The sequence below is a fragment of the Kwoniella europaea genome, chromosome 1 (genome assembly GCF_036810445.1).
Source record: "Kwoniella europaea PYCC6329 chromosome 1, complete sequence".
Lineage (NCBI taxonomy): Eukaryota > Fungi > Basidiomycota > Tremellomycetes > Tremellales > Cryptococcaceae > Kwoniella > Kwoniella europaea.
In genome coordinates this window covers 15,582,039-15,600,576 of record NC_089487.1, presented here as the reverse complement: position 1 = coordinate 15,600,576, position 18,538 = coordinate 15,582,039, and the positions used below count along the sequence as shown (strand labels likewise).

The following is an 18,538-nucleotide window of genomic DNA, read 5'->3' as shown; positions in this document are numbered from 1 at the left end:
TGGTGCTAAGACTGAGATTATTTGTGTACTTCAATCTGCGTCGAAAGGCCTGTTAAAGCATACTTTGAACCCTCAAAACATCATCCTCAAGCGTAGATAAATATCTAATCATGGGTAAATTCAGAGGAAAGAAGTCAGCTGTAGGTCAAACCTCCAGTTTTGCGTATCTTTAGAACTGACGAGCTGGGATATCTCCAGCGAGGAGGCGCCGCTAAACCTCTGAATCGAGATGAGAAACAGAACGATTGGAATGCCTTTGTCGGGGCCGATAAAAGCAATGCTGGGTTTGAGGAATACTACAAGGTCAGCTCACGTCTGTTCTCAACTGCCTATGAGATAGAGCTGATTCTGACTCTGTGATGTAGGCTCAAGGTGTAGTTCCCGAAGGAGAATGGGCCGATTTTATGGAATCGTTGAAAAAGGAATTACCTGTTACCTTCAGAGTGACAGGATCGAGAGCGTGAGCTGAAGCACCTTTCCAGAGATCTATGGATACCAGCTCACTGTCGGATCTGTTTCGTAGTCACGCCGAAACAATCAACGATATAATCAAGAAAACCTATGTTCCAAATATGCAGAATGTAGAATTTGAAGGAAGGAAATATGAACCTCCTTCGCAGTTATCTTGGTGAGTCCGCATTGAACTTCCTCCTCAGAGAATCAACAGCTAATGTAGAATCAATTATAGGTATCCTGGACAATTGGCTTGGCAGGTCGATGCTCCCAAAAGAGTTGTTAGGAAAACAGAGCCATTCAAGAATTTCCAACGGTTCTTAGTCGGTGAAACTGAAGTTGTAAGCTGACGTTTTCTCATGCTCAGAAGGAATATCAGCTGATACTCAGTCTTGGTTGGTAGGGAAACTTGAGTAGACAAGAAGCCGTATCGATGATTCCACCTCTTTTCCTCGATGTCGAACCCCATCATCTGGTAAGTCATCTATTCTCATCTCATTAACCTATGAGATTCACTGACAGACGTCTTGACCAGTGCTTGGACATGTGTGCAGCTCCAGGATCGAAGGTGAGCTGAAACGTGACTCTCATACTTGCAGTACAGTAGCTGATGCGTATATATGTTTATAGACCGCTCAAATAATCGAAGCTCTCAATCCTCATCATACCGCTTCTACAGGTCTTCTCATTGCCAATGATTCCGACTACAAGCGGACCCATATGCTTGTCCACCAAACTGGGAGAATGCCAAGTAGAGGATTGATAGTGACTAATTTCGATGCTTGTGAGTAAAACTTACCTTATACCAATTGAAGCTCAAAGCTAACTTTTTTGTCACTAAGCTTTGTTCCCGTCAATAAAGCTGAACGAGGGGAAAACATTGCAGTTTGATAGAATCCTGGCTGATGTACCGTAAGTATCTTATCGCTTCAAAGCTTGTGACAAGCTAACCGTCTTTCTCATTGTAGATGTAGCGGTGATGGAACGCTGAGGAAGAATCTTGAGATATGGAACAAATGGGGTGCTGCTGATGGAAACAGTCTTCACGGGTAAGTTTGCCAAATCAAAATACTTCAATGACTTACTTTTTCGATCGAGCATAGTCTGCAGCTACGTATCCTTGAGAGAGCTATGAACATGTTAAAACCAGGAGGACGACTTGTATATTCGACATGTTCATTCAACCCTGCAGAGGACGAGGCTGTCATCTCGGCTGCATTGAATAACAAAGCCGGTAGATTCCACATTGTCGATGTATCTTCTCAATTACCTGAACTCAAGCGAAGACCAGGTATGTCATCTTGGAAAGTCGGTAGTCAACCTCAATCCAATGGAAGGAAGTTGGTATGGTATGATAGTTTCGAAGACTACAAGGAGGCTATAAAGAGAGGCGACGAAAAGGAGAATGATAGAGGCAAAGGACTACCTAAGACTTTATGGCCTCCTGCGAATGCCGCGGAACTCAACCTGGACCGATGGTGAGTACTGCACTTTGAACATGCAATGTATTATGAGTAGAAAGCTGATGAATATGATAGTATGCGACTATTGCCTCATGATCAAAACACAGGTGGCTTCTTCGTATGTGTTCTTGAGAAGAAAGCCAGCCCCGAAACAGAATCAGCCTCGTCATCCCTTAAACGACCTGCATCTTCTCCACCTCCCACATCCGACACCAAGAGAGCTCGAGAGAAATCACCTGAACCCGGTTCCTCCACCGCTGCTACTCCTGCGGAAACTACCCCTGTTCCATCTACTACAGTCAAACCCGAAGGAAAGAAGGAGAAGAGAGATCTGACTTTTAGAGAAGATCCTCTGTCTTACGTTGATCCCGAACATGCCGAAGTGAAGAGTATCATGTGAGTGTTCTTTTCTATTCTTCCTCATTCAGACAGTCACAATGGATTGACATGTCGTTTTGCGTACAGCGAGCGATTCAAGTTCAAGGACACTTTCCCTCGTAATAACCTAATGGTCAGGAACGAGTATGGAGACCCTTTGAGAACGATATACATGACCAATGACATTGTCAAGGTAAGTTCCTGCCATCGAAACAAACCTATTTGCTCAATACTGATTTGTTGAGTGATATAGGAAATCATACAAAATAACGATTACACTCGTCTCCGAATCGTCTCAGCCGGTGTCAAATGTTTCGCTCGACAAGATTCCTCACAACGGACTGAAATACGATGTAAATGGCGTACTCCCATGGACGGTATTTTAGAGGTCTTACCTCACGTAGGTGAAGGTGTAGTCATCTCAGCTACATTGGTTGAATTGAGAGTATTGTTGGAAGATCATTATCCCCCCTTGGACAACTTTGCAGATGGACCTTGGAAGAGCACGTTGTTACAGAGAGATATGGGATGCGAGGTCGTACGATTCGAAGCTGGTCAAGTGGCTGGTGGGGAATTGGCTTTACCGATGTATCTGCCTGTATGGAAAGCCAAGATGAGTTTGAGTTTAATGATTGATAAGCGTGAAAAGAGGTGAGTTGCGCACATGCTCATCCCGTAAAAACAGAAAGGGAGATAGAAACTGACTGTCGTACTTCATTCTGCGATGTAGTATCCTCTCGTTGAGAACGTTCGGTGAAGATATATGTAAACCCCCTCCACCTCAGAAGGATTTATCTAAGAAAGCTGAAGGAGCCAACACCCAGACGGAGGGGGAAGGCGAGGTCGCGGAGGTTGCTGAAGCTGAGGGAGAAGGAGATGCGGGTTTGGGGATCGCCGGTGAAGTCGCTGAAGGTGATGTGGTCGTTAATAAGAAGGAGAGTGAACAGTAGGATCTAGATTCTTAATTTCATCTTTCTGAATTGTTCATCTGCATGCATCTTTCCTTTCTGTGCCTGGGCGGATAAATCCGAAGTGGATGAATGGCGTGCGAGATAACAAATCATCACTCTTGCACTCTTGTTTATCAGTGGTGTAATAACATCCCGAGGATCCATTCAGTTTACCATGCATCACACTGTACATGAGATTATCTGCGTCCCTGTCATGTCACTAATCGAATGAGCGACCCATCTCCCTCTCAAGAAGCCGGACCATCAAGGGAAAGGGAAAGTGAGAGGTTGATAGTGAAAAGGAGGAGGACGGTGAAGGCGTGAGTTGAAAATTCCTATCTAGTTGAATATCGAAAGAAGCTGATCCTAGGATGAGGGACATAGTTGTGATAGATGTAGAGCCGTAAGAAGGTGAATCTCTCATACCATGGGTATATTTCATCTCCTGCTGATCATGGGTCATTGAGATAGTCGATGTCAACGAACGGATTCGGGCTCGAACAGCACCTGTACGAGATGTAATAGATTATCAGCTGAATGTACGACCACCCAACCTCAACGATCATTATCATTATCGTTATCCCACAATTACCACAAGCCTTCCAGCCATAAAGCCGTCGATCATAATCATGGCAAATCCTCTCAACATAATCTAAATATTCCACCTAGACCGCCCGTCGCTGTGTCCATACAACCAACTTCCCTGCTAGATACTCAACCGATCCCACACAGCAGCATTTCACTCTCAGCGCATCTAGCTACCGAGCCTCGTATATTGGGATTCACATCCTTGTCAAGTCTAAGAGACGAGATTGCTGTATCTTATGGGACAAGGGGCAACGAACATGATCCCAGAGGGGATGATAGAGAGAGAGAAATAGGTGGTGGAAGGGGATTAAGGAGAGAGATGAAACTGATTGAAAGGGAATTGAGCTTGAGTGTCATTGAACAATGTGAGTAGTCCCCTGCTCTTGAATCTGCAATATTAGAAGGTGCGTTCAACTGGCCTGGCCTGATCTGATCTGATTTGATTTTCGCATGGATTGGTTCAGTACTATCGGATTTTGCAACTCACGTCTCACCTTTAAATCCCATATTACTCTCCCACGAGATATTTTCACCTGCTCGAATGTCAGTAGTGACCATCTCGTCTGTATGCGCGGTAGCGTCCTTATCCAGGACGTTACCCACCTCCGTGTTTCTGGCCGCAAAGAATAGGTTGATGGACCTTTTGGATCAGAGCGATGTATTGAAAGTAGCTAGTGTGGCCAATATTCAGGTGAGCAAACCTCGCTCTCCCTTTTCTTGACCAAGAATAATAGAGCAGAGCTGATACCTCTTTGTTTGTATTTGGCAGGCTTTATTGATAGCGACTTCTAAAGCTGAACTGCTGATGAATCAGAGACAGAGTTCAGGTGGTTCATTATCTTTCCAAAGATGTAGCTCGGCGATCCGCATGGCTCAGGAGCTGGTGAGTAGAATCCCTATCACAGTATGGTCAAACACGAAAGGTCTGACCCATAGCTTCGCATAGGGCTTGCACCGCACTGATATAGACTTCCCTCCTGATATCAATATGAGACGGAGGAGCGCTTGGCGATCATGTCTCATCGCTGACAGATGGTATGTTGCGTTTGTATTACCATATGAATGCCTAGTGACAAAGATCGGTACCTGACATTCAATTGTATGAAATAGGCTGGCAGCTGGGTATGGTCTACCACAGATTATAGATCTAGATGATTGCGATGATGTTTCCGTATCAAATGAGGAAGAGACCAATCCTCAGATAATGTTGCAGCACGAACTGTACAACGTAGGTCCATTCCTCTATAACACCTTATGTGCTGACCTGTATATACCAGGCGAGCACACTACTAGGCAGAGTATGTAAGTGATGAATCGAATCGCCTGCTTTGAGACTGTTATTAACATTCTCATCATGTAACATAGTGAAGGAGATATACACGCCCAAAGTACTCGCTCGGACCAACGACGATAGGATCGAAGGATTGATCATGGGTGAGTCAACTCAATTTTCGGTTTATCAAGGGTATACTAAGTCTCTTCGTGCTCAGCAATCGATCACTGTCGGTCTCATGTCCATGAATCTCTTCGTTTTACTCCCAACTCAGAAGTAGGCAGCGTAGTCTTCGAATTATCCATCCTGACGGTCGAAGCGTTATTCCTACGAGGCGTAACCAGTACCAAAATCCGTCGCCCACCTCATGTAACGTATAGACCTAGTCCGGGAAGATGGAAAAGTATCTCGGAAAGAGCTCAGAAGCTGGTGGTATGGATTGAAGAGAGGGGAGATTGGTTGCTGGATACTTCAAGGATAGGACTGTACGGTCTGAGTGAGTTGGCATATACCACATTCACATCGTGTGACACCTGTATCCCCCGAACCGAAGTGTATCACAGAGAAGGCTGATGCTCTGTCCAAATGCCTGTATAGCATTCTGCAGTTTGATGATGTTTCGAGATCATACCCAGACCCACTCATCAAACGCTTTGCAAGGCTTAAAGCTAGCGTCCAAAGCTACCACTCGCTGGGCAGAGGGCAATGGGGAAACCACGTACATGACGCAGGGAAGGAAGAATCACGCTCAGATCATTAGAACGTTATACGTAGTGGCCAGAGATGGAGTCGTGGGAAGGAGTACGGACAACTCAGCAGGAGAAAGATTACATGTGGTCTCACCGTTGGCAGAGGGGAAGAATCGATCTACTTCTATTTCTACGGCATATGAGACCCATATATCGCCACCAACGTCAACTACCAGTCCGACATCGATCCTCGACCAAAGTACCACTGGCACGATACCCTCAGAGCTGGAAGTTGGTCACTCATTACTACAGCTCACCGATCCAAGGCGGCCCATAGCACCACAACAGGAGGAAACGAACGAAAGTCAAAACAATACATTTTCGTTGTACACGGAATCATTCCCCCTTTTTGGACTCGGAGCAAATACCGAAGAGATGGCTTGGTCAATGCCCCCTATGGATAATTGGTTATCTGAGATCCTAGAAGGTGAGGCAAATGGAACTGGCTGGACATTTTGATTAGCCATTGTCAGGGTTGTGTGTGTGTGTGTGTGTGTGTGTGTGTGTGTGTGTGTGCCTTGAGGTTCCGTGTTTGATGGATGTTGGGGTAGTCTCTTCTCAAGCACTTTGATGCTGCCGATCTTCAGATCCCAATCGTTTTACCTTTGTAGCCATGTATCATATTCGGGACAGGTCGGTCATGATGCATTGAGTGATAGCCAGCATGTAGGCAGTCATTGAGCATGTTAGCACGCCAAGACATGCTCGTAGCATTGCGTGCTGTTATCACCTGTCCTTAAGAGCGGTTGGTATCTGCGTATGGCTTTGAGCATGATGTGAGCATGATTCATTGCTCCGTTGATCAGCCGCAAGCGAAGACAGGAGTCTCGTATTGGACCAGTTCCGAAGTATTGGTAAATAAGCTAAACAATCGCGTGATCGACGATGTCAGGACCTGATTTCAACTTTTAGATTTCACGCCTGCTGTTCAATCTTCCCTTGTTCCCCCGACACCCATAATCATAGTCTTCAGCCGACAGGGAACGAAATGACACCATCTTGGGCGGAGGACCGAGAAAACGACGCAGGAAGAGGAAGGATCATGAGGACGGTCTTTAGATACGGAGAAAGGAGTTTACCACGCGATTAATAACTGTTATCACGACAAAATCGCAGATACGGTGAAGTCTTTGTTTTTGCATGTATTTGACTTTTTTCATGGTATGAGTTGCAAGAGTAATGAAGATTGATAACATATATAATCATGAAACGGAAATACCATCGATCTGATATGTTCCCACTCACTCTCAACTTCAACAAGATATATAGCTGAGGATCAACCTTCTATCCGATTTGGGTGATTTATAAAATCGGATCGTATCAACGATGAACCAAACTGAGGTAGTACCTGCCTTACCCTCTCAGCCAGAAGCTGAGCTTCCACCGCATGCCCATGCGCCCCCTGATCTCGAAGATATGCAGAGGGAGCTATCTTTAGAAGACAGCCCAGATGATAAGAGTGAGAACGACAAGGATTTGAAAATTGACGAAGCGGAATTGAGAGCGCAGGACGAAAGGGAATTGCAAGGTGGTCAAGTAGTCATTCGTGATGGTGAGTCTAGAGTCTGAGTGGATCTCACCTCCCATGTATGGATAACACTAACTCGCCCGGCGTGTGAACAGGTAACGATGTCGCTAGATATGTTGTATCTACTCAAGATGACGGAGATGCAGCATTGACTTTGAGATCGTTTGTCATTGGGTCTGGTAAGTGTCTCATGTATATCTTATTCTACACCAACATTCAGCTGATATCTTGGTCATATTCAGGTCTTACCGCTTTGGCAGCTTGTATCAATCAAATGTGAGTAAAGGGCTGATCCATCCTTCCTGAATCCAGCTAATCCCCTGGTAACAGTTATTTCTACAAACCTGTATCTGTCTCATTCGATTCTATGTAAGTCACCGGCTCAGCATAAATGCTGCGAAGCAGAAACGCTGATGCTCGTCGCAGTTTCCTTGTCTTGATCGCCTATGTACTCGGTAATGCCTGGGCTCTGGCACTCCCGACAAAATCCTCTATTGAACGTCGGTTCCCAAAACAAGCGTCGTGGCTCGCTCCCATCGTCCACTTCATCAACCCTAGCAGAACATTCGGACTCAAAGAGCATGCCTTGAGCTCGATCATGTCGACATCCTCAGGAAACGGTGCAGAAGCCGTTCAGGTATTCGCTGCGGAGAAGCTTTACTATGCAAACCCATCTGGAAAAGCTGTGGCTATCCTTACTGTCTTTTCCGCTTCTATCCTTGGTTACGGATTAGTAGGATTGATGAGATCTATAATCATCCATCCCTCCCAAATGGTATGCCAATTTTACTCGTCCTTTCCTCGCACCTCAGCTAATGATCCAATTTAGGTTTGGTGGAAATCCCTTCCTATGGTATCTATCTACCAAACCCTCCATCGCGATACAAAGGGAATGAACAGACGACGAGTCAAGATGTTCGCTTGGACCTCTATCGGCGCATTCATTTGGGAACCTTTCGCCTCGTACATCTGGCCTTGGGTGAACGGTATCTCCATACCATGTTTGGTATCCATGCACGCTCCCACCAAGCCCAGGACAATCATCAAGAACATCTTTGGAGGTGCCAACTCAAACGAGGGACAGGGTATACTCAGCATCTCGCTCGATTGGCAATATGTCACATCAAAGTATATGGCTCTTCCCCTCATTCAACAAGCCAACACTTGGGTTGGCCTCGTCATCTCCTATTTCATGTGTTTGGTCCTTTACTACGGTAACGCATGGAACGCCAAACACCTCAATTTCATGAGTACAAGTTTGTTTAACGAAAAGACCGGAAAGGCCTACAATCAATCGGCGGTGTTCGACAGTAACAATCGACTCATCGTCTCTGCCTTGGAGAAACAAGGTCTTCCTAGACTTACAGCAACGAATATTTGGTATAACTTGGTGGCTATGATGGCTATTGGCGCTTTGATCACCCACATCTCCCTCTTTTACGGTAAACAGTAAGTACAGCAACCCACTGAATATTTGGATATATGCTGAGACAATAGAATAGGATCGTCAAGAGTGTCAAAGAAGCCCGAGAAGGTTCGGAGTCCGATCCCCACTACCTCGTCATGAAGAAGAACTACAAACAAGTACCTTTATGGTGGTATGTCGCTGTATTGGCGGTTGGTTTTACTTTGGGTATGATCGCTGTCTGTATTGGACATACCGGTATGACGTGGTGGAGTTATCTGGTCGCGTTGGTGAGTCTGCTATACCTCAATCTGAGAGAGTATCAACTGATCAAAGCAACTATAGGGTCTTGGTTTCGTTATCACACCCTTCTCTCTGATTCTCTACGGTCTCTTAGGAACTTCAGTGGCTACCAACAATATCTCCAAGGTGGGTCGTCCTCTTTTCCTGTTGTTTCCTCGATGCTGACCATCCTGCTTGGTAGATGCTTGCTGGTGCTGTCCTTCCCGGTCGACCAGTCGCTAACCTGTACTTCTCGATGTTCTCCCACGAAGTTACCGTCTTAGCTGTATTCCTCGCTGAGGATCTCAAGCTCTCTCAATATCTCAAGATCAGCTACCGAACAATGTTCATCTGCCAAACTTACTCGAGTCTGCTGGGAGCAGTGCTCAACTACGTCATGATGGATACAATCACCACCAATAAACGGGAAATTTTACTTGATCCTACAGGTTCGCAGGTCGTGAGTACTATCATGATTTTATCGTCAGTATGGTGTATCTGACTTGGCATGTTGATAGTGGTCTGGCGTCGGTGTACAATCGCTCAACTCCAACGCCGTCACTTGGTCGTTGGCCAAATACGTTTACACTTTCAACAACGATGGTTACGGTATCATCCCCTTGGGTCTATTGATTGGAGCTTGTATACCTGTGATCCATTGGTTGATCGCCAAGAGATATCAGAAAATAGGTCCAATCACCGTATCTAAAGTGGTAACACCTGTTATCCTCGTCAGTTCAGCTGTGACATACGCCGGATCTACTTCAGTGCAAACATCCCGTATCTTGACTGGTATATTCTCTCAGTGGTACATGAGATTGAGAAATCCAGCTTGGTTCGGTAGATACAATTATATCGTCGGAGGTGGTTTAGATGCAGGTGCAAAAGTCATGATGTTCATCTTGACTTTCGCTGTCAACGGTGGCGGTGGTTCCGAAGTCCCATTCCCAACAGTGAGTGACTTTCATTCTCCCTAAAGCTTGTCAGCAATATTATACAAAAGCTCATTTTGGATTGGCCTGGATTCGCAGTGGTGGGGTAATCCCAAGACAAGCTCAAAGCAGTATGCCGATTATTGCGGTACTGGATAGATCTTCTTCATAGACCGAATCTCTTTTGCCAGTAATGATTTCACGTAGCTCTATATGTCAAGCTTTATAATTTGTACAAATTCCTTCACTCCCTCTTCCCTCTTGCTCCTCCTCTTATGCGCTTCGGTTTGCTTTTTCTGATGCATACGAGTAATTATGGTAGTTCTATGTATGGGTCCGATGAGATACGATTATTTCGGGTGAATGATATTTTTTATTCATCGGTCGGCTTTCTGCCGGTGACCAGACATCACCTCAGCAGACCGGAGGCCCAAGCGCGCTTATGACTGGTATCCTATTTCATGTGCTTTTGGCTTGCTGCTCATTGTTTCCCTTGACGTCCAACGCATGCTCACCCGCCAGATAGCTATATCGACATCAAGCATGATAAGTAGTGTAGTATAGCCAGGAATGTGAACTGCGTGAGATCGTTATCGATATTATTCTCAATTATTCGTTTATCTGCATATATTGCTTCTGAACGTTCAATAATCACTAGCTGAAATCAACGACGCCCAATATGCCCGTACAGCTCTCCGAAACTGCTCGTAAACAACTCGATGAGGCTTTGGACGCTTACCCCAAAGCAGGTAAACCCGGAACAGTCGTTGGGATAGTCAACAAAGAAGGTCAGATGGTGTATCTTAGGAGTGCGGGAGCCAAAAATGCAGTTACAGGAGAGAAGCTCGATGATGATACGGTGAGTGACCTCCCATACTCCTAGCCTAGCTCCCTCATGTGATACTGATGGACATACGTGCTAGATCTTCTGGATCGCGTCATGTACCAAGACGATCACTGGTATAGCAGCTATGCAACTGGTAGAGAGAGGGCTCGTAAGCCTGGACGAACCCGTGTCGAAATTCGTACCGGAGCTAGCTGAGATTCAAGTGATCACCGATTCTACTCCTACCACCCTGGAAACTCGAAAGGCCAAGTGAGACATGTTAAGCAGATTCAACCCTGGTGGCGTAGCTGATATCCTTGTTCAGTACACCTATCACCCTTCGAATGTTGTTGACACATACATCAGGATGGGGATATTCATGGTACAATCACCATATCTTGAATTGGGTCAAACAGAATGATAACGAGGTGAATGGACATGGCTTCTGGGTTGAATTGAACAATAAGACTAACGAGGTGGGTTTGTTTTCTTGCAGTTCAGCGGCAAGCAATTGGAAATGGTACGCCTGACTCCACTCGCATTCCCTCTCATCGAAAGCTGATAGTTTGACTTCGTAGCCCCTGGTCAATGAACCCGGTACGAAATGGGAGTACGGTATTAGTGAGTATTCATGACCCCATTGAAGGGCGTATGACTGATGTCAGATGTGAAGATATGGATTGGGCTGGTATTACCGTTGAGAGAGTATCAGGACAAAAGCTTGGTGATTACTTCATCGGTGAGTGTACTTTCATCTCAAACCTGTCTGACTCGGCTGATCCCTCCCACGTCTGAACAGAGAACATCTTCAAGCCATTGGGAATCGATGATTCCTACTTTGACTTCAAGGAACGACCTGATCTTTTGAAGAGACTCAGTCCAATGCACAAATGGGATGCGGAGACGGACACATATTCCATCCGGGATTTCCCTCATCTGTGAGTCTCCTCCTGTCAATCCCTGATCACGCGAGACCTGACCTTCTCGTTCAATCCAGGCTCGTAGATACCCCAAATCACCGAGGAGGTGGTGGTCTCCGTAAGTGCTCTCGACAATACATCAGAGAAGGAGGTACGACTAACACCTACAATAGATACCACGGCCAAGTCCTACCTTACTGTCGTATCGGTACTTCTCAACAAGGGTAAAGGCCCCAATGGTGCTCAAATTCTCAAACCGGAGACCGTTGAATATATGTAAGCCTAGACCCAGATGTCCTTGCTATGCCAACAGTGCTGATAAAGATTCGTCGTCCAGGTTCAAGGATCATTGCGAGAATATTCAGGATAAAGGTGGATTAGGAACTCATGCTGTGGTCAAGAGCACTGATCCTTCTAGGGCGAACACTGACCTTGAGATGCTGTAAGCATAATCTCGCTGTTTGTTAAGATGAATGAAGCTGACCTCAGAGATCAGTGCTGGTATCAAGAAGGGATGGGGACTGTCTTTCCTCCGTGAGTCGTCTCATCCTTTCAGCTAAGTCAGAATTTCCTTGCTGACGGTATTTCAGTCAACACTGAGGATATTCCAAATGGTCGAAAGGCATTTTCAGCAGAATGGGTAAGTGGAATCGAGCACGACATTGAATCAGTCACTGAAACTTAACATGTAGGGTGGTGTTGCGAACCTGTTCTGGATGGCCGATCCTACTTCTGAGGTGAGTAAGATGCTTTAATCGTCAAGGTATAGTAATTTTACTGATGAACTTCTTGTAGGTGGGAATGATCATTTTCAACGAGGTGTTACCTTATGGATGTATGTGTTCATTCGGAGCTGGATCGCGATGGATGTCTGACTTCTAACTCTGCTCGCTCCTAGACCCCGAATTCTTCCAGATGGAGGAGCAATTGCAACATATCGTCTACTCGGATGGTGGTCTTGTCAAGATATGATTTGTTTTACGACCTGGAGTACCTAGATCCAGATAGAGTTGTAGAATTTGATGCATGTCTGAGTATTCACATACGCAACGCATGTACGCTGTTCTGGCGGTTGTCTTTGCACACAAAAGCCATCGATACATTACAGCACAACTGCGTTAGGTCTTCTGTACTACATACACCATGGTATCTATGCAGACCATGAACATTGGTGGAGTGAAGAAGAAAAAGACATCCATAGCATTCTATAGCAGAATCTTTTGAAGCAAAAAGAAGAAAAGAAAAGAAACTATAAATCGAACGGAAATGTCTGTTCTAGTATTATAAACAACTCGTAATCATCGATTATTCCTCAGAGATATCCCATCCCCTCCCGCACCCCTCTTCCCACTCCCTCAACGCCTCAATTGCCAATCTATGGAGTCTCTTGGGCAACAGCCGGTTTCTCCTCATTGATCCTCTCTTCATCGTAGGCCCCAAGCTTATCTTGTTTCCATACGTAGTTGAGTACGTAGAGACCGCAGGGTACACAAAAGAGGGCAAAGGCGAGGTTGATATAACCTGTCTTGTGGAGACTGAGCTTGGTAGCGTTGATACCGAATGCGATAGCGGCTGAACCTGATTCGGCAGATCGGAGTGTAGCGATGATTCTTGAGAGTTGAGCTTTGTCTGCTCCTCGGGGGAAAACATATCCAGCCATGTAGTACATGTATCCGTAGGCTGTACCTTGGGCTGCAGTGGCCAGAACAACGGGCACCCAAGCGGCAGCGAATCCGTCCGTAGACCAATCCCATGAAGGTGCAACGGCTTGCTTATCTTGTCTGACGGTAAGAATCAAAAGCCAGATACATGATGCAAGGATGACCGCTGGGACGAGAATCAGCACATGAAATCGTCATAAAACGATGGACGCGGAGTGACTTACTATGTAAGAATCCCCAAGTGTAAACGAGCTTCTTTCGGATTGAGGTTCTCTTGCTATCGAGGTAGAACTAAGCCAGGACAGTGTAAGCGTTGCCATTTATTGGTTGGTTGGTTGGTTGAGAATGACACTCACACCCATAACTTGGAACCAGATGATGGTCAAGGAAGGCTTGATGATAGAAGACATACCACGGACCCGTACGGAGAAATGTTTGGCAAGGTAAGTCGCTGTTCCGGTGTACACAATGTTAGTACTGGTTATTATTGCACCATGTGTAAGAAACTCACAAGTCCAGGAGGGAATGAACAAAGATTGAGACCAAAGGAAGCACATGGCGATGATCTTGGGGTCCTTTAATTCCGCGATCGTGAGCCAAGTCTCTCTCCAGAATCCTTGATCGGGAATACCAGTAACGGGTTTGCCATCTCTTCGTTGTACTTGTTTAGGGTTCGACAGCAAGAGAGACACGAAAGGTGCGACACAATTGAGAGCGACAAAGACGAGATATGTCTTGGGCTTGAGACCTCCTTTGACCTTGACATCGAGATTGAGGAACAAGTTGATAAATCCGCCAATGATTGTGGAGAGGGTGTAAAGCGATTGCCAGATTGCTAACATTCGACCTTTTCTATTTGGTTCAGAATATACCTATAAATTCATGGCCTTCAGCAACATGTTCAAGCATACCAGAGGAGAAGAAGTACTCACACTGATGATGACTCCCTCGGAAACCCAGAACAAGCCAGAAGTCAAACCGCAAATGATGGCACCAACGACCAGGAACCATTGATTTTTGAAAGCAGAGTTGGTATATAAAGCCGCTGCGTATGGCGCATAGCCTGCAGCTCCGATAGCAAGTGTCAATCTAGGACCGAACTTGGATAGGAATCCAGCTATGTATACCCATCAGCTCCGGGTCATTTCTTGGCTGTTGAGTTGAAACTCACTCGATACAAGGGCAGAAGGTACGATCAAAGCATACGCAACAGCTACACTCGCGTTACCAATTTCAACATTCGCAAGACCACCAGCACCTAGTTTTCGCGGACCTGTGAGCTAGGTTCAATGGTGCACATGGAAGAAATCAACTCACCCGTAGCGGCCAAAGCTGCATAAGCGCCAGGAGCCAAGAACGAAGCGATACCGGTGATTATCGCTTGACAGGTAACGCTCCTGTACCAATGCCTCTTTACAGGCTCAGAGGTTGCATAGGCGATCTCTTGAACTGGATGGTGGATTGTGTTGTCTGGGTTGACGTGCAAGTCCTTTTCAGACTCGTGTTCGATAGACATTGTGATGAATGTTGGTGTCGCGTTGTTGGATGAGAAGTGAGGAGTTGTGAAGGAGTAACCACAATCGTTACATATCACACGAGCTATTTATTATGCTTCTCAACATCAGAGCTTTGACTTTTCCTTATCTTGAGAATACCATCCTTCCTTCCCATTCGTGGGCACGATGTCGAGAGGGAAGAGATGAAAGGATGAAAAGATCAAGCCCGGTGGAATTGACGGCCAAGAATATGTTTTCATTACAAGCGCTGTTAAGCTTCTATAAGCCTCTAAATAGGAAACAGGGAAGTTCGGAACAGCGAACAGTTGAGTTTCGGGATTCAGGTATGAGAGCGGAGGTGACAATTGTTCACCTGCCCAACAAGGCATGTATCCCAAGGAAAGGGGATAGCAGGTGGACTTTGCCTTTTGTGGAGAAACATTGCTTCGACAGGATAACCGGATGGTACCGGATGTTTCCCAGCGATTGGTACCACACAACAACAAAGTGCTAGGTTATCTATCAGCTCGTGTCAAACACTTTGTGCATTGTAACATTGTCATTTGGTAATGTTCGTCATTGACTTGTAACAGCTATAAGCCATGAACTTATCATTTACACGACCAAGATAAGGATGACAAGATCGGAACCAGCCATGTCAAATTCCGCTGCTGAAGAAAGTCGAACGAAAAAAGTCAGAAGGCGCGCAGGTCCCTTCAAGAGGTCAAGGACAGGTTGTGAGTGCTATAGTTGAAGTGCTTGGGAGGAAGCTGACCATGAGCCTCTTGGACCGTAGGTGGTACATGCAAGAGGTGAGCTTTGCATAGCTGTAAGGTTCCCCATTTGTGACCAAATCAGCTGACTCATACTTTCGCCAGGCGTGGGAAGAAATGTGATGAGGAGTGGAGTGACGAGGGGTTCTGTCAGCGATGTATAGTCGGAGAGTTCGAGTGTACAGGAAGGTCAGAACAGGCCAACAAGAAAGCACAGCCTAGTGAGAACGAAGTATCGTCAAGAAGAGACAGTAGTGTGAGAAGGTCTTCAAGTGGTAGTGACGCTATCGAAACTTTGACAAATCATCAATTCAGTCAAGTACGTACCGCCCCTGCACTAGATCTCACCCCTCCAACTGTCCAGCCTATCCTCAGTTATGGTACATCGAATGCGTCCAACGCACCCTTCGCCGGACCCTCCAATCATCTATCTCAGAGTGAATCCCAGCCCATCGTCGACAATGCAAATGTCCTTGGAAACTCTGGATTGTGGACCACCCCTCATACAACACAGAACAACAACCTCTTCATGGACTCAATGAATTTCTTCCTCTCCTCGTCTAATCCACAACCACTATACAACTGGCCAGGACAGTTTGCCACCCAACCCTCTGCATTCTTGACTACCAACATCGACGGATCATTGGCGATCGACTCTCAGCCATTCTCATGGGATAATCAGACTACCAATAATTTCCTAAATGACTTTACAGCTCCATTCAATACATCCGTCAATAACGACTCGTCTAAACAAACTGTCAACCACCCTCATCAACTCAACGCAAATTCGCGGGTGTTATTCTTGAATACGGAAAAGCCTACTAGACAAGGGGTTTCTTTGGCGGAAATATGTGAGTTGGAGTGTAACCCGATATGGCTTGGTCTTCTGACTTGTTGCACTGCAGATGCCCGAGTGGTGGAATCTTGGCTTGTCGGTATACCTTCAACCACGAGGGATTATGCTCGTGCTCGTATATTAGCTCTGAACGATAACAACAGTGAGCAATCCCCCCTCCCTACCAATGATTTCGGATAGCCCCAGCTGACGGTCATGTATCAGGTGTGATGCGAAATGTCCGATTCGCCGTCTCCGCAGCATACATCTTCCTCTTCGCTGGATGTCAAGAACGGTCGGACAATCCCAATGATCCTCAACCCAAGCTAGTGGAGTTGGCATACAAAGGGGCGGGATTCGTAGATGGCAAATCCACTTCTGTATCTCAGTCTGGTGCGGAGGGAAGTGAGGTGATATCACCCGGTAGTAAAGATGGGGAAAAGGAAGGACCGGACTCCGCCTTGAAGAAGATTAGAATATACGTAGATCATGTGTCTACGCCTTTTGCCGCTGATATGGAAAGTTTGAAATGGACAGAGGATGCGGTGAGGGAATTGAAGGAGATTCAGGTCACGGATAAAGCGCAGTTATCTGATCTGTGAGTCTTGGATTTGGATGGGTCCAGTGTAGCAAGGGAAGACCAGTATGACTGATCCTCGGTATAGACTCTGGGGAGTCATCGATCTTCAATTAGTGGAATTCATTCGAGGAGGTGCAGCACCTTCATACAATATGTTAGCTCTAGGCGATAGACTAGTCAGACAGGCGATGGGTAGTGTTCGTCCTCAAGTTGTCTTGTCGAGTCTCAGAGCGTCCGATAGCTTCTCGCTTCGACTATATGCTTTATCAGATATCAGTCGTTGCATCGTACACAGGGGGAAGAAGACAATGTAAGTGTATTGGCATTCCAGTTGATCTGTTTCCGAACTAAGGCGTCTGGATATACAGATTCAACTTCTGGTCTGACATCAATGACAATCAAAGTGAACCTGCTACTCATTCCGATGACGAGGAACCCTGGGCTACATATCTTGGATTGCCCGACTCCATCGTGATCTTATTGGCTGAGGTGGTTAATCTATGTGCTGAACTATCTTCAAGCTCTCCCTCATCAATCAAGCAGCAAGCCGACGAATTGGAAACCGCATTGAAAAGTTGGCAATCGCAAACATTCAGTACCCTCAACTCGGTCGATTCGACTGCTTTGATCTCACGTACAATCGCAGGCGAACTATGGCGTCTTTCAGCATTGGTACTATTATACGAATCTGTCCATCGTGTAGGAGGACTACATCCTGTTTTACGAAGAGCCCAGAGCGAAATTCTCAGCCTGTTAGATTCGATAGTGAGATTGCCCAATGGTGATTTATGGGGGTTCATAGGTTTACCTGCGTTCTTAGCTGCGTGCTTGAGTATATCCGACAATGATAGACAGAGGTCAATGCAGCATTTAGTCAGACCCGGTCCAGAGAGAATGTGGTTAGATAATATAGCTCTGGTAGAAAAGGTATGGGAAGAAACGGACCAAACTGGGAAATTACCAGATTGGCACGATAAGATGATGAGGGAAGGGATGTCTGTGGCTTTCTTCTAGTTTCTAGTTCATGTGATATTTGTATGGTTGTATATACATGTATATGGTGTTTGTGTAATGTATGGTCTTGTCTTGCCCTTCGCATCTGGAGTTTGTTGGATTTGATCTTTCCTTTCGGATGCAGTAACCCCTTTGAGTTCCAGATTCCTTTGATTCATCTATCCATTGATTGATCGGAGTCGGAGTTGATAATTAATCGGAGTTGGATTCAGGAACCGTCAACGTTGACCCAAACATCCACAAGCGCGTGAACTTAACAGCTCTCTACGGTAATCGCTGGTTTTCATTCGTCCTCTCTCTTCCTCATGCTCACGCCCACCCTTGCCCCAAGACCGATGAGGACAGCTTACATATCTGCACTCTACAAGATGGTCAAAGAAAGTTGATTGAACTCTGTAGCGCTCAAGAGTGCGGTTAGTGCTTCGGGTTGGT

General features: G+C 45.9%; 6 protein-coding genes across 6 annotated transcripts; 5 read left to right on the top strand and 1 right to left on the bottom strand.

Moving 5' to 3' along the window:
* Positions 1-110: 110 nt before the first annotated feature.
* On the top strand, positions 111-3,244 carry V865_005946 (uncharacterized protein; the record flags this gene model as incomplete). Its single annotated transcript, XM_066229710.1, has 15 exons — positions 111-140; positions 199-303; positions 366-460; positions 524-628; positions 689-794; positions 857-928; positions 989-1,021; positions 1,084-1,237; positions 1,296-1,365; positions 1,422-1,502; positions 1,557-1,931; positions 1,992-2,312; positions 2,382-2,487; positions 2,548-2,945; positions 3,025-3,244. 15 exons carry the CDS (start codon positions 111-113, stop codon positions 3,242-3,244), a joined length of 2,271 nt encoding a protein of 756 aa, XP_066085807.1.
* A 228-nt stretch (positions 3,245-3,472) lies between these two features.
* V865_005945 (uncharacterized protein) lies at positions 3,473-6,313 on the top strand (the record flags this gene model as incomplete). The annotated part of the gene is made up of 10 exons (XM_066229709.1): positions 3,473-3,564; positions 3,716-4,197; positions 4,297-4,523; positions 4,602-4,715; positions 4,779-4,867; positions 4,943-5,060; positions 5,110-5,134; positions 5,198-5,266; positions 5,323-5,601; positions 5,703-6,313. The coding sequence occupies 10 exons, from the start codon at positions 3,473-3,475 to the stop codon at positions 6,311-6,313; spliced, it is 2,106 nt and encodes a 701-aa protein (XP_066085806.1).
* Positions 6,314-7,180: 867 nt separating this feature from the next.
* V865_005944 (uncharacterized protein) lies at positions 7,181-10,160 on the top strand (the record flags this gene model as incomplete). The annotated part of the gene is made up of 11 exons (XM_066229708.1): positions 7,181-7,406; positions 7,478-7,561; positions 7,625-7,658; positions 7,713-7,751; positions 7,809-8,157; positions 8,212-8,831; positions 8,885-9,077; positions 9,133-9,216; positions 9,272-9,529; positions 9,588-10,022; positions 10,101-10,160. 11 exons carry the CDS (start codon positions 7,181-7,183, stop codon positions 10,158-10,160), a joined length of 2,382 nt encoding a protein of 793 aa, XP_066085805.1.
* Positions 10,161-10,680: 520 nt separating this feature from the next.
* On the top strand, positions 10,681-12,719 carry V865_005943 (uncharacterized protein; the record flags this gene model as incomplete). Its single annotated transcript, XM_066229707.1, has 14 exons — positions 10,681-10,860; positions 10,925-11,097; positions 11,153-11,303; positions 11,406-11,448; positions 11,501-11,566; positions 11,627-11,765; positions 11,825-11,865; positions 11,921-12,023; positions 12,085-12,189; positions 12,244-12,281; positions 12,338-12,387; positions 12,440-12,484; positions 12,543-12,582; positions 12,646-12,719. The coding sequence occupies 14 exons, from the start codon at positions 10,681-10,683 to the stop codon at positions 12,717-12,719; spliced, it is 1,248 nt and encodes a 415-aa protein (XP_066085804.1).
* A 403-nt stretch (positions 12,720-13,122) lies between these two features.
* On the bottom strand, positions 13,123-14,924 carry V865_005942 (uncharacterized protein; the record flags this gene model as incomplete). Its single annotated transcript, XM_066229706.1, has 7 exons — positions 13,123-13,574; positions 13,633-13,699; positions 13,765-13,859; positions 13,920-14,280; positions 14,341-14,525; positions 14,580-14,666; positions 14,726-14,924. 7 exons carry the CDS (start codon positions 14,922-14,924, stop codon positions 13,123-13,125), a joined length of 1,446 nt encoding a protein of 481 aa, XP_066085803.1.
* A 635-nt stretch (positions 14,925-15,559) lies between these two features.
* V865_005941 (uncharacterized protein) lies at positions 15,560-18,106 on the top strand (the record flags this gene model as incomplete). Its single annotated transcript, XM_066229705.1, has 7 exons — positions 15,560-15,641; positions 15,701-15,716; positions 15,783-16,528; positions 16,583-16,675; positions 16,738-17,110; positions 17,178-17,402; positions 17,461-18,106. The coding sequence occupies 7 exons, from the start codon at positions 15,560-15,562 to the stop codon at positions 18,104-18,106; spliced, it is 2,181 nt and encodes a 726-aa protein (XP_066085802.1).
* Positions 18,107-18,538: the final 432 nt, after the last annotated feature.